Genomic DNA, 14,078 nt, shown 5'->3' on the forward strand with positions numbered 1-14,078 from the left:
CACACCACACAAAAACACACAACAGAAAGACTGAAAAGCAGGCAGGATTCACCAAAAGAGCCCCATACTTTATCAAACAATTCTGATTAAAGGGTTTCTCTTCCACAACCCACCTGGCAAAATGCAATTAAATTAAAAACTTTACACATGACTTAGAGGGTGGCCTCCTTACAAGAATAAACCTGGAAATGGGATGGGCTATGATAAATGTGTGTAACCATAAGAATTTCCAGCATTTCCTGTACTTCTGAGAGAGAAATATTGTGGCTTTATAAGATTATTCCTCAGACCTGCCAAATGTCAGATATTACAAGTGACAGTTGTACTACTGGCAGCCTTGTCCTATGCTAGAGCAGAGGAAATGGGTTCAGAAGGGCTCATTTTAGGCACTGGCAGCTAGCCTAGGAGAACCAATGTGCTAGACATCAGCTAGCTTGGTGAATGCAGCTCCATAAAAAGCTTGTACTGCAAAATAATATGATTTATGGATTAGAAGTAAGGTTTTCATTTCACATCTTGTAGCAAATTATGCTAATACTTCTATGTAGGAAGCTTAAGAGACAGCACCTTCTGCTTGTTTGTGAATACCTGTTCACATGAAATCTTTAAGACATGGTGAGCCCCCAGCCACATAAGGTAGGAGAGAACTCACAGAAGACAATCCTTCTGAACAGATAAATCTATGTCTTGTTCATATAGCAGCAGATTGCTAGTTTTGGTTTTAGTGGTGGAGTGGAGGGTGAGGGAGGGTTTGGGGTTTTTCTTTGTTTTGGGTTTTTTCGGGAGGGGGCAGGGGGAAAGATAAGGGTTTTGGACCTTTATCCACTTCTACTGTGTAACCACACACAAAGGTAAAGAAAATGTCTTGCAAAACATTACTTAGAATCTACATGCTGCCAGGACAAATTCCTGCATTTTCAGATATTTAAGTTTCCCTATATTGCCTTTCTCTTTTGCTTTGATAAATTCTTTTAATATTCTGAAAAAAAGGACAGAAGAACTATCTGGTTTCTCCTTGCTGACATTCAGCAAAACGAATGTCAGCGTTTTTCTTAAAGAGCATCTGTTCACACAGGAATCTCATGATAGCAAGACAAAGTCCCCTAATCATAGACCAGATTAAGTTTAGTGGAGCACATTAAAAATTCTGCCACAGTGCCAAAAGGAAGCTCTCAGATACTTGATGTGCACTTCCCATAAGCAGACAAGGGGTAGGGACGTGCTCCCTGAACTTCACGATTTAAGTATCACTGCTCACACCGTGACTTGAGCACTAGGTGCCAAAGTTGTGAGGCTCCTTTAGGAATAACTAGTTCGGTCCTGATCAGCTAAAAGCATTTGTGTGAACTTGGGAAGAGTCAGACTGCAAGAAGATTATAGCAAAAGGGCTTTTTGAAAGTCAGTAGACTACAATCAATTTATACATACTGAAGACCCAGCCCTTGAACTGGTATTATCTGTGACTGTCACATGTGGAAAGTGTCAGTTTGTACAAATGTCAGACAGGTACACTCACAATTCAACTTGCATGAAATATGAAACATCACCAGCACTCTATAGTCCTGTGAACAGTGAGTCAGTTCTACCTGCAGTAGCTTTAACAGGAGAAAGTCACAGAAAAAGAGTTTCAAGCTACCATAATTTTACTAAAGTCCAGGTATCACTTCGGTAAGGCTGCTAGCTCCACTCCTGGCAAGTCATGTCCACATAAAGCATACTCAGGGAAGTCTTTCAGGGTTTTTGATCAAAATCAGGAAAGGCAGAATGACATAAAATTGTAACAACCCATTAAATTGATACTGCTATTACAAGCTTCAAAACAACCCTCATTTGGATTCAAGTCAGTAGATCAGCCCCAGACTGTTCCTTGCTTTACCAAACTTCATCTATTGATCCCTATTTGAAAGGCTGATTTGTAATGACAAATAGTAGAGATGCTGTTGTCTTTTGGAACAGATGATTCTACGGCAAAAACACCACAGTTCTGCATCATACAAGGGTGGATTTTTATTTTTCAAATATCTCCCTCCTCTTATTATAACACAAAAAAAATGTATTATCCTAAATTCCAGCCAGGTGATCTCTGGTTGGAATTTCAAATTGGATTAGTCCCGTCCTACATGACATCAGTACTAATCAAGACCTTGGAAATCCAATCAAGTTCTCATTTCTACCTATATTGCCCACAACATTCAGTTGAGTGAAGAAGGATAGAAGGGTGCAGTGTTTTAGGATGTAGTTCTTTTGATGATACATGAGGAGCAGAGCTCTTTTCGCTGTCTCTTTGGTTTCAACAGGAATAAAACACAGTAAAACTGATATTTATCAGGACAATCTGTAAATATGACTTCAGATAAACAGGAGGGTAGAAGGTGTTACTTTCTACATCACCATTTTTCAGTGGAACTGCAGTTAGTTAGCTGTTCATTATACAGCTACAAGACCACCTTCAGTGGGTTTCATACTTCTCAATCTTTCAGCCCAGCAACGTGTGACATGGCAACCATAAAATGTGATAGATTCGGGGAGGAACACCCCTATTTTGTTGTGCATCAGGTTATGATTCACAGATCATTATAACTATAAAATTTGTCATTAGGGAGGTTTTCCTATCATGCAGATTCTCCTGTTAACATAAGAAATCAACCAGATTAGAATAAAAAGAAGTCACTGTGAAGGCCCTCACCTCCCTATTCCCCTAAACTCTTTACCTGAAGGTTTTCAACAGCCATTAATTAGCCATTCAAACTAAAGGAATAACACTTAACTTTCAAGTGTAGGAGGCTTCTGATGTCTTTTTGTGGCCACACATAAGTGTAAGCTGGAAGGCGAGCTTTGACATCTTCCTACCCCAAAGAACACTGAGTATTTTAAGTGCACTTACGGCTGGCACAGCTTGATAAGGTCCTGGTCAGTGGTGCCGGGTGGAAGGCCTCGAATGTACAGGTTGGTTTTACTCAACTGCTCTCCGCTGCTGTTGTTGCTGCTGTTGTTGCTGCTGTTTGTGCTGGGGCTGGGAGGAGCCATGGGGTGGGGAGCTGGTGCATAGGACTGCTGGAAACAGATCAAAACAAAAATGCTGTTACTGTAAAAGGCAAAAGCATGACAGACGCATGTGGCTTACCTTGGTAACTCCAGAACTATGCTATGCTTGGCCTACCTTCCCTGACCACCTCCACCTGCCCGCTCCTAAGGTGCCTGCACCCACTCCCAGTCAGCAATGCCTTTCAAAATGCAAAACAGGACCTACATTTTGGGTTTAGCCATGGCTATGAAGTGCATTGTTTTACTATATTTTTTTAATTGGGAATTAAAGTAGCTAGATTATAAGTCTATTTTACCTAGATTACAAAATAAAGCTCTGAAACGACAGATACTCAGGGAGTAACCTGTATTAAAGAAAGAAGTTAAACACAATTCGCTCTAAGAGTACTCTAAGACACAAATAAGAATATGTAGCCATAGGTACAGAAGCTGATGCCAGAAGCCTACTTAGTCTTTTCTAAACATGAGGAGCACCCAGCACATGAACAGTCAGGTGGCAGAGTTGGCTAGTTAAGAGAGAAAAAATCCAAAGCAGCCTGAAAAGACTCTGCCCTTACAGATGTCTTTCGCAATAGAGAAGCAGGGTTTGGAAAAGACGATCAGGCTAAGACCTTCTGCTCTGAAAACCTTACCCACTTCTGAACAACCACAAACCACACACAACAACTGAGAAATACCACTTAAAAAAGGAGGCGTTCTCACAGGGAGAACAACACTCTCCCCACCCCCAGCTCCCTGGTAAAATACACGTTATGAAGAAAGACACACACATGCTATAAAAATTACCTAAACATCTCTGATCTGAGACAAAATTAGGGAATTTTAGTTGCTGCAACCATCCTCAGTGCCCTGACCACCAGAGTATTTACTCACAGCACAGAGTGCTTGCCAGGAGAATGGACAAATGGTTGGAAGTAGGAGGCTATCCTGTCACCACTGTGACCTATGCAGAAAAACTGAGCTCTAGCGGTGGATTTATAGGAACTGGGGGATGCTGAGGGCCAAGCCCTAGACAGGCAGCCAAGGGAATGGAGTCAGAGCTCTAGGAATGTAACCATCTGCTGAGAGGGGGGAAATCCCATTTCCACAAGCTGATCAGCATATTCTGCTTGCTTTATGTGTGGTGACAACAGCAGGTAAATGTTGGGCCAATGCTAAGTTAACCGTGCTATGCTAATGGACTAATAAAGGCAAAACATCTGCAATTTTCATGATAGTAGTAATAACACTTAAGTGACTCCTAATATGCTCATTCTGCATTTAGGCCTTGAAGAGAGAAAATATTTAAGTCTGTGAGTATTTCTGATCATGCTAATCAACTGCCCCTTTAATTTCAGTGGCCCTATTTTAGTGTTTATAATTATGCACACACAAAATCACAGTCTTGGTAGTTGGATATTTTTAAATTAGTAGGTCTAAACTCTTTCAAACAAGTCCCATTATTCAGAAGAACCAAAAAAAAGTTGGAGAACATAAGAGGAGCATCAGTGACAGGTGAAGCTCAGAGGTTTTGATGAAATGAAACACCACACTTGCAGTGATGCCTTTCCTGCTGCCTTCTCCTTCCTTGTTTCTCCCATTTAAACAATGAGAGGGGGACACAGCATCAGGTGTCAAGACATCAGAATTCTTCTGCAATCTCACCTGGTTGTAATGTGACTCAAGTAGGAGCCATTAAAAGGAGAAAACACTTCAATAGTGTGATCATCATGCTAGCAAGTAGTGGCATTCACTCTCTTCTACAGTAAAAGAGAAAGGACAATGAGCTGCCTTCCCCAAGTCTCTGCATAGATAGTTTTGCTGACAAGCAAAAGCACTTAATGCATTCGGATCATATTTCCCTGCACACACATTTTATCACGGGGTAATCCCCACCCACCTGAGCTTCAATGTCATTCCCAGAAATAGAGAGCTGAAGCAGCAGTCCTGAGTACCAGCACAGGGAACTGCCTCAACTGAGTACCAGTGATGGAGACACATCCTGGAAATCAGCTCCATGCCACAGCCGTGGCCCAGCTGGATAGCACTGCAGGCAACAGTAACCTCTATTAAATACATAGGCACGCAGACCTTCAAACATCCTGGCTGAAGCATAGTTAAATCTCTGTGCACTGCAATGGAAGAGGTAGATATGACTGTATAATACATTTGGATTTAATATATCAGGAGCTCCCATGGTAATCTTGCATAATTTGAGCATTCCTAAGCTAATATAAATAAATAAATAAATAAATAAATAAATAAAGGTCAAGGTGACACTCTTCCTGCTTTTCCCTACACCTCTAAGTTTACCATACATAATGAATCGACACAAATGATGTAAAGCAATGAAAGATTTTTCCATAAGCCAATAAAGTTGTATGTACTTTAATTATTAATCGATATTATTATATATGTCTTAGCCGAGGATAATGAGTAAATGTCCTATTCTCACATCAACCTAATAAGCAAGAAAAAAAAAGTGGAAATATACCTTTGAAATACAAAGAGCAATTTTCATTCTATTATAAGATCTTTATCCTCACACAGAGGAGAGCACTGGGAGCCTAATTCTAATTTAAGCTTAAGACATTTTATCCCTCTCAGACAGCTGAAAAGGGATGCAGAAGTGAACACGAATTACAGTTACACTGATTTTAAGGCCACAGCTATTAAAAAAAAAAAAAAGTCCTCAGTATACAGAGAGAATGAGGCCATAGGACAGGTTGTCTTCCAAGTAAGAGATGCTCAGACAATAGGCACACATGGATGCCTGGATTCACAGGAGCATCCTGGGAGACGCTTTAAGGATGGGCAGAGAGGCAGCTGCAACTCCAGTTTGGAGATGCTGATCTTCTCAGCCCTGCTATATTCCAAACCCTCTTTACTAATAAATCTCAGCCACAGTAGCCCACAGTAATTTCCATGCATATCCAATACCCCAGAATACCATCCGCAGAAAGATTACAAAATTGCCTGTACTGAGGCTGATGACATCTTCTGGCTGGTTGCCAGACTAAAAAGCTTCAGGTTAGAAGAAAGCTTTGGATTCTTGTTTCCTGAGCCGATGAGTGTATGACTGATGGCAGAAGTATGCATTTTGCCTCCAAATGAGCAAAGGGTCTGGTTTGTTAATCTCCACATAATAACTGGAGTGAAAGAAATTAATGGCAACCTGATGATGATCCCAGATATGGACCACTTGCTACAGGATCCTGGATGTTGCTGAAGCAGGGCACTGCCTGGGGAGCCACCTGTGCACTCGACAGCAGGAAATTTGTGTCTTGTTCTGACATTGGACCTCTCCGTGGCTGAGGGCAAAGCACTTAACTTCTCTACCACAAGAGCCATAAGGAGCACCACTGTCAAGACTGGCTCAAAACACCCCAATACCAGCTGTAGAAATCTGGGAAAGAGGTTTTGCCAGCACAACCAACCACAGGACCTGCAGATCTAGAAAAAAAGTATTAGGTAAAATCTATGTGTTTCACTTCAAAAGGAAGCTGGAATTCAGAGCTGGTTTTGCCATTAATTTTTCAAATAACCAATACAACCAACTAGTTTTTCAATTCTCATGCTTCATTATTCAGTGGGGAACGTGTGGGGAGTGAACTGGTTTGTAAATCATTCCAAGCAGCTTATTAATGTAGCATGGATGGCTAAATAGGATTTGTTTTCATCTTTGAAAAATGAATGAAATTTCCCCTTTTACATTATTTAAAAGTGAGAAATTAATGTGCTTAATTCTTATCCAGTCTCAGGAACACACCCTTCTGCTTAAACCCTGCAGTTCAGCTCTCTTAAACTAAGTGTCCCGTGGAAGTGCACACAGCTAAGCATGAATAATGAGATACCTTGGTCTTTCTAACTAAATAGTCCAGAAATGCTGAACCAGAAGCCTCTTGGATACTAAACGAACAACGCTCCTCCTTCCAATATCCAACCTCCTTACACAAGAACAGTATTTATCTTCCCATGGCAACCAACCACTCTTGTAGTTTTTCACTTGTTGCAAGTTTAGGTTAAAGCATTTTTCTTTCAAAGCAAAACACTACTTTAAAAGACAAATTTCAAAGATCTTTCACATACAATTCCTTTTGGACGGGAATCACAGGCCCTAGATGCCAAGTTGTAGAGTCTGCTTTATTAGCAGCAGCTGGCTTCTTGGCAGGCTTCTGAGGTGGCTGGGCTTGTGGTTTTGGAGTAGCCTCCGAGCCTAGGATGCAGCTGGACAGCTATGCTAATGGACCAGCCAATTTGTTCGTAGTCACCTTTGGCTATCCCAAATTTGTACTCTTTTATCCACTTGAAAGGAAGGTCTTGGAAAGATTCCCCATTAACACTGATATGCTGACTTTTCCTATCATAGTGCATATTTTATATTAAAAAATTAATACGACACACAGTCCTGCATTAAAACATGTGTTATTCAAGCAATTGTGAACACACACTATCCATTTCACTCTGAACAGAGTGTTTTCCAGCTGCTAGATTCATCTCACTTAGTGCCCAATTGCTACCCAATTCCCTTAGCTCTTGATGGAGAAAATAAAATAAGACAAAGTAAATACAAATAAATTGTGCAAATATCAGTTTACAGCTCACATTAGCCAAACACTGTTCTCTCTACACCTCAACTGTACAAAGATGTAATTTTTGTGACCTGGAGGGTTCTTACTGGCCAATTATACAAACAATGAGAGGATGCCACCAACTTTCAGCCTGTTGATGGGATTTTGGAGCTGACTGAACAGAAAATCCTGTATTAAGCAAAAGGCAGTCATCACAGTAGAAGAGAAAACAGAGTGATAGGGAAAATATAATAAAAAGAACTAGATAAAAGTCACAACAACTCTTCTTCTGCCTTTAGTTTGCTTCCTCAGTGAGAAACAGCACCAGAAGGTAAGCTGTATTTCTCATCCATAGACAGGTGGAATAGAAAAGTGAATAAAAGATGAACATTGAAATGGGCAACACAAAAACCACATGTATTTTCGAAAGGCTGCAGTCAAGGGAGCTCAAATCATAATTTTCTTCCTGAGTCTGTAGGGCATTCACTGGTCTTGCAGAATCCAGCCATGACTATTGTCTATCTCCCATCTGGTCAATGAAGGCCGGGAAGACAGAGCTTCTTTGGGATGCTTCCCCAGATAGTCAGGTCTTTCCCTAGGCATCTAACAGAAAATAAACAGATGTAAAAGTGCACATATTTTCTAACCCATCTGCACAGTACCAAAGCTTCCTAGGCTGTTTCTGTAGAAGCAACAACCCACAGGTTGGCAACATTTTCTATTTGTAAAGGAATGGCATGTGAAAATGTAAGTAAACTCAGAAGATGAAGACAGACAATAAGGTTCAAAGTCTGTTCCATCACAGTTCTTTCAATCAAGAAAACCAGAACACACCTCAAGAGGGTTTTGATTTCTCTGAATCCCTTCCAAGGCCTTTAAAAGTGATTTGCTGGATACAAGAAGCCCGGTGAGTCAGAGCCGCCAGGTTACACTCTCTGTACTGCAAAATCACTGTGCTACCCCAAGCAAGTCATTTAGATTCCTTACATCTCAGTTTACTAATCTGTAATGATTCTTCTTTAGCTTTTTAAGGCATATATAATGCTCTGTGATTACTGGATGAAAGACACTATTAAGGATTGCAATATTACTCAAAGATGGGAAAAATATTATTAAAGTCTAACTTAATAACTAGAGCTATAACTAATTCTTTTGCAGGTAAAAATCTTTTCTGCATACAGTGATTTTGCTATTCTTTATCTAAGATGAATGAATGAAACAATTTTAAAAAATAAATACCAATCCAATTAGTTGGCATTAATAATATTTTTTATTTAAAAACAGAATTATGCATTCTGTGGTGGTGTTGTGATCTTACTTCTCGTATACATTGAACTTACTCTATTAGACATTATAGCTTTAGTACATAGGAAAAAGGTGTAACTTTGTTTTGTTTACCCTTTCTTTCTTTTCACACGGAAAAAAAAAAAAGTCACTTGGGGAAAATGGCAATTATGAAGCAAAAGCCCAACCTGGTCCTCCTACAGGCACAATAGTCATCCAACAGTCAGATTAACAATGGGATTTGATGAGTCAGTAAGATACTTTGAGATCTCTGTTTCGCAGACAAAGCTGTTGAAATTAGTAGGCTAAATACTCCTTACAATTCCCTTGAACCCAGCACAAAGCACTAGAGATCATAGAGCACAATCACAGAGCATAAGCTTAGGTACAATTTGGTTGAATTTTCTCTGTTCCAAAATACTTCTCTTCCAAGTCATGACTGCCCAGATTTTAGCATCTTATAAACACTTAGAACACTTACAGACCTGCCAGTAGGTGTCATTTTATAAGTTTTCTTTATTAAAAACAACCAAGTAAAGATACAGAAAACAACAGCAACTCACTCTTCTGGCTATTCTCAAGAGCACTGAGAGTTTAGCAATTGTTAGCCAGGGTCACATACATTAGAAGCCTGACAATTTTCTCACTGATCTTCTATTTACATTAGGACAGACTGAAATATGTTAATCCATACATCACTGCATAATTCCACCATTATTAATGAGAAATTTCTAAAGCAAATTGGTCAGATGAAAAGCAGCTTATTTTGAAGTGTGATGAAGTTTAAATAATAAAGTCAATTAAAGTATAAAACATTAAGAGAGATTGACAATCCTCTCATCTGAGGATGCACTAGCCCCAACAAAAAACAGTCCAAGACAAGGGAACAGTACAGAGATGAAGAGTATCATTTGCAGATAGAGAATACTCCGGTCATTGCTGCCTCCATGACTTATGGTCACAAAATAGATATAAGCTGCCAAGCTGCCAACACTCCAGCTCTTCAACCTCTCCTCCCTACATGTCGCTATATCAAAGATAGAACTCCTCACCCCTCATAAGCAATTTTCTGTTTATCCATAGACCACCAGTAGCTCTGGACTAAGATATGGTAACTTCTCTGAATTTAGGGCTTCTCAGGTCCAGATAGGAGGGTAAAATTTAGTCCTTAACACTAAAAAGCCAAAGACTAGCAATAAGAGCTATGTCACCAAATACATATTTTCCAGAGCAGAAAATAACCTTCCCAGCCTAGTCTTCTCCCATTTATTTCTTGGCAGGAGGCTCCCACGACGGAGTATTCCTGAGGCATTATTTATTTCTCAGTAAGGAAGAAGAAGAATTCTTTCTATAGATAACGTATTTTGGCACTTTGGCAAACCCATAAACAATAGCCTATATTCTTTGACATAAATTAGTGTTATTGCTTCATTATCAAATCCATGCATATTTTATTGATGTACTGAGACTAAATGTGAACAGAATCTAGATCTTTAAAATACTAAATCTGGGCAAGCAGGACAATAAAACATTACAATTCATCTAATAAGAACGTTTTAGAGCACAGATCAAAATATGACAGCAATTACTGCTTGTGATACAACTTTGCACTGAAAAAAATGGAGGGAAAAATAATAAATTCTAGCAGAAATTATTGTTTGTGCTTACATTTTCACATAGCCAGTTCTGGGGCTACAATAATGAGTTGTCGGTACATTTGGAGGTTAAGAATAAAAATGCAAATCAAAAGGCTGATACTTAACTTTCCAAATGATTGCAGAAACAAACACATTTTTGGTTCTGAGAAACTAAATTTACTCTCTCGGTGTTTGTTTACATGTGGCAGACTAAAAACATCTTGGAAATGAGATGCAGAAGGCACATGCTTCATTGTATTGCTTTTCTGCACACAGTCCACACATACCACAGCATCAACACTGGTGAGAGGACCTGCCTATAATAAAACCCCACCACATAAAGCCGAACTTAGAGCACAAAACAAAACCAAAACATCGATATCATCTCTTTCGTCTCCACTTGAGAATTTGGTGAGCAGAGATCAGAAGCAGATGTGTTTTCATTTTGCAGAAAGCAAGCCCCGCCAAAAAGATTTTTCAAAATCCAACCCAAGTTTCCTCAGTTTGTCTTCCTTATGGAACAATTAAGCAGGAAACCTGCCACTGTTGCCATAAGCATTGGGGTAATGGAGGAATTAGGGGTGGCAGAGCTCCCCAGGAATGTCCCTCATCATCTCCCCATGTTACCACAACAATCTTTTGTAGATATGTATGAGGAAGCTCTGCCTCCTCCACCCAGTGCTATATAAAGATGAGTTGTGCCTCCTGTCCTGCGGCCAAAGGAATCCACAGAACGCAGGGTTTGGGAAAGGTTTTTCCCAAAGTCAACAACTTGATATCATCGGGACAGAACCAGGACATTTCATAACCACCAGAGATCATGTTTTCTTTGAGACCCCTTGAGCTACAGTAACACACTGGTCCCAGGCTGGGGGCCAGTGGGTGCCCACAGAAGATATGAGCCATCACAAACCTCACCACAGTTTTGCTTCCAATGCAAACTCATCCAGCAAGTTATAATAGCAAATAGCTTTTAAAAAAATTGTTCACATAAGTCACAACAGTTTCTACCTAATTCCTTGCTTAGGAAGAAGAGGAGACAACCAGCCTCATGAGAACAATGTATGCAGTGTCATTTAAAGGACAGCTAGAAAGCCTTCCAACAGTAAGCTGATATGGTGGGGTTAAGAATCTAATGGTAGTGGTTAGGATTAAGGTGTCAGCCTATAGACATAGTTGGCCAAGGTGGTGCTGGGCACCTTCACTCTTCTGACAACCCTGAATACCGTACCAAAAAAAAAGGGTAAGAGAGGCAGGGAAGCTAGGGTGGCCACATATAGGGCTCACCACTGGTAGCTGGGGCTGAAACCCCACGTTAAGAATCTCTCTATCCCATTCTAGGTACTCTTCTACATTCTTAAAACAAGTTGTCTGTGTAAGAGAGTGAACTTCATAATGAATTCACCATTATACATGAGTCAGGACACTGTTTAGGCCCACTTAGATTGAAGTGAAGGAATGGGACTCTGCAAACTTAATATTGATGAGGTGAATTCTAGACCTTCTTCAGTTCAAAAGCAGATTTGAGCATCACATTACTGACATCCCAGGAGCACACAAAATGTTGTGTACACGGGAATGTGAGATACACCATGAAGCATTTTGAGATTTAAGCACACTTTCAGCTAGTTTCAGTAAGTGCTTTAAATCATATGCTAAGGAAGATGAATAAACACTCTCCAGTTTGTTACTGCAGACTCCCGTGCCATATCAAATCTCCATTTTCTCTAGATTACACGTGGCAGACTTAGGAGGTAGTATGGGAAATGCTGTTTAATTTTCTTTGATTTAACAAGCATCTAATATAACTTACATTTAAAATTTCTTTACAACATCAATCAAATCCACTGGAGGCAAAACTTACCAAATAAATGGAATAATTAATGCAAAAATAGAGAACTTCTTTATCCTGTCTTTGGAATTTTCAGAAAAAGGACTGATTTATTTACAGGCATTTCTATTTTTTTCCCTTAAAATTCAATTTTCTGTAAATTACACTGGTTTTGAGAATGAATTTACTTAAACATGCACTGAGTACAAAACCCTGACACTTACGTCTTTTTGGATCTATGAAATACAATATTTCCATATTTTTGCTTCCATTCATATTCTTACAAGGAAATCATACTTACCTTAAGCTAAATTGAAGCCTGAGCACTAAACTCTCAAGATACACCCTATATTCACACCAAATGCAGACTGAGGCAACTGATCAGCCCACCCACAAGCAGATTTGACCACCTGTCTAAGTAGATGCCACAGCAGTTACTGCTCAGCACACACTTTGTTGCAGTCCTGGGACCACAGGATAATTGAATTATGGAAGTCTCCTCCTAAATTATGTAATACTTAAAGCCACTGTAAGAGGACAACTATTTCTCTGCAGCTAGTGAGATTCTGACATCTGTTTTTGCTAGAAGGCAAATAAAACCCATGGACTTTTCTTTGAAAAATAAAAACAACTTTAGAATGTTCATTTTGCTACAAAATCATCGAATCTGAATATGCACAAACTTGACCTGCTGGTTGGATACAAAAAAGACTCGTCATTTTTTACACTGCAATCCAGTATTATTCAGCAAGTCGTTTCCAGTCTAATTTCTACTTGTTTCTTCAGTGTTTCCACCACCTCTGCTTTTAAGCACTTCTCAGAGTGGGAGAGGGGGAAATTGAAAAGGTCTAAATTTACTATGGTATAAGTTCTCAGTTTCTTCCCATTCTTCAACAACAGATTGTGCTACTGTGCTTGTCCAAAGTCTCAAATGTCATTTGACTCATGCACTCAGAAATGTTGACTCCATTAAAATATCCACACAAATCAAACTTTTGGTTTGGTAAAAGTAACCCACTCACTTTTTTCTAATACGCTTAGAATGTCTCATAAGCAGTACAGAAATTTAATTTCACTATAACAACTTTCTTTTCTCAGTTCCCTAAAATCATCATTAGTTTCTGCTAAAAGTTGTGGCATGGTGAGCCAAGTATCCTGCTAACATACACAGATTCAGCTGAAGATGCATTGCCTAAACCATTTTAGGCCCTCTGGCGTGCTTTTTCCATACTGTGCATAACAATACAAAGAACCTGAACTTCTGTGCTCAGAGGGGAAGAGTCTTGCAATGTGGGGACTCAGCGGCTTCGTTATGGATCTGTGTAAAATGTAACAGACCACTAATTGGGATAATGAGGTACTCCTGTGGCAAGCAATAGGAATTCAGAGTAACAGGGTACATATGCTAAATTCCTGAAACAAACCAGAAAGTCAAAAAAAAATAAATAAATAGAAGAGAGGTTCTAACACATCGATCTCTGCTTAATATGTTTTTCATCCAAATTACATATTTCTTGATAAACAAAAGTTTAAATTTTCTTCTACACTGCAACATTGCCTCCAATCTTTTGTGTTAGCTTTCTGGCTTTTTGTCCTTTTAATATTCTTCATTAATGCATGATTTATTTTTTAAGTTGGCATTTTTTTTCTCTGGAAAGAATATGTATTTGAAGTAATTTCAAATGTTAAATCAGGATAAGCAAGGGAAGAAAGAAAATCTCCTTAATACAT

The 14,078-nt window shown here is 39.4% G+C and overlaps 1 protein-coding gene across 6 annotated transcripts in view; it reads right to left on the reverse strand.

Annotated features, from left to right (window-relative positions):
• RBMS3 (RNA binding motif single stranded interacting protein 3) overlaps nt 1–14,078 on the reverse strand; it is a 598,526-nt gene that overhangs the window by 345,006 nt on the left and 239,442 nt on the right. For 4 of the 6 annotated variants that reach the window (XM_018075572.1, XM_018075573.2, XM_029961807.1 and 1 more), the window contains one exon: nt 2,885–3,054. In XM_018075572.1, the coding sequence (XP_017931061.1) occupies nt 2,885–3,054 (170 nt within the window). The remainder of the gene's footprint in view (nt 1–2,884; nt 3,055–14,078) is intronic. The other 2 variants (XM_018075575.2, XM_018075576.2) reach the window with 1 other exon arrangement.

This window comes from Manacus vitellinus, unplaced genomic scaffold (genome assembly GCF_001715985.3).
Source record: "Manacus vitellinus isolate BGI_N305 unplaced genomic scaffold, ASM171598v3 scaffold_3_pilon, whole genome shotgun sequence".
Lineage (NCBI taxonomy): Eukaryota > Metazoa > Chordata > Aves > Passeriformes > Pipridae > Manacus > Manacus vitellinus.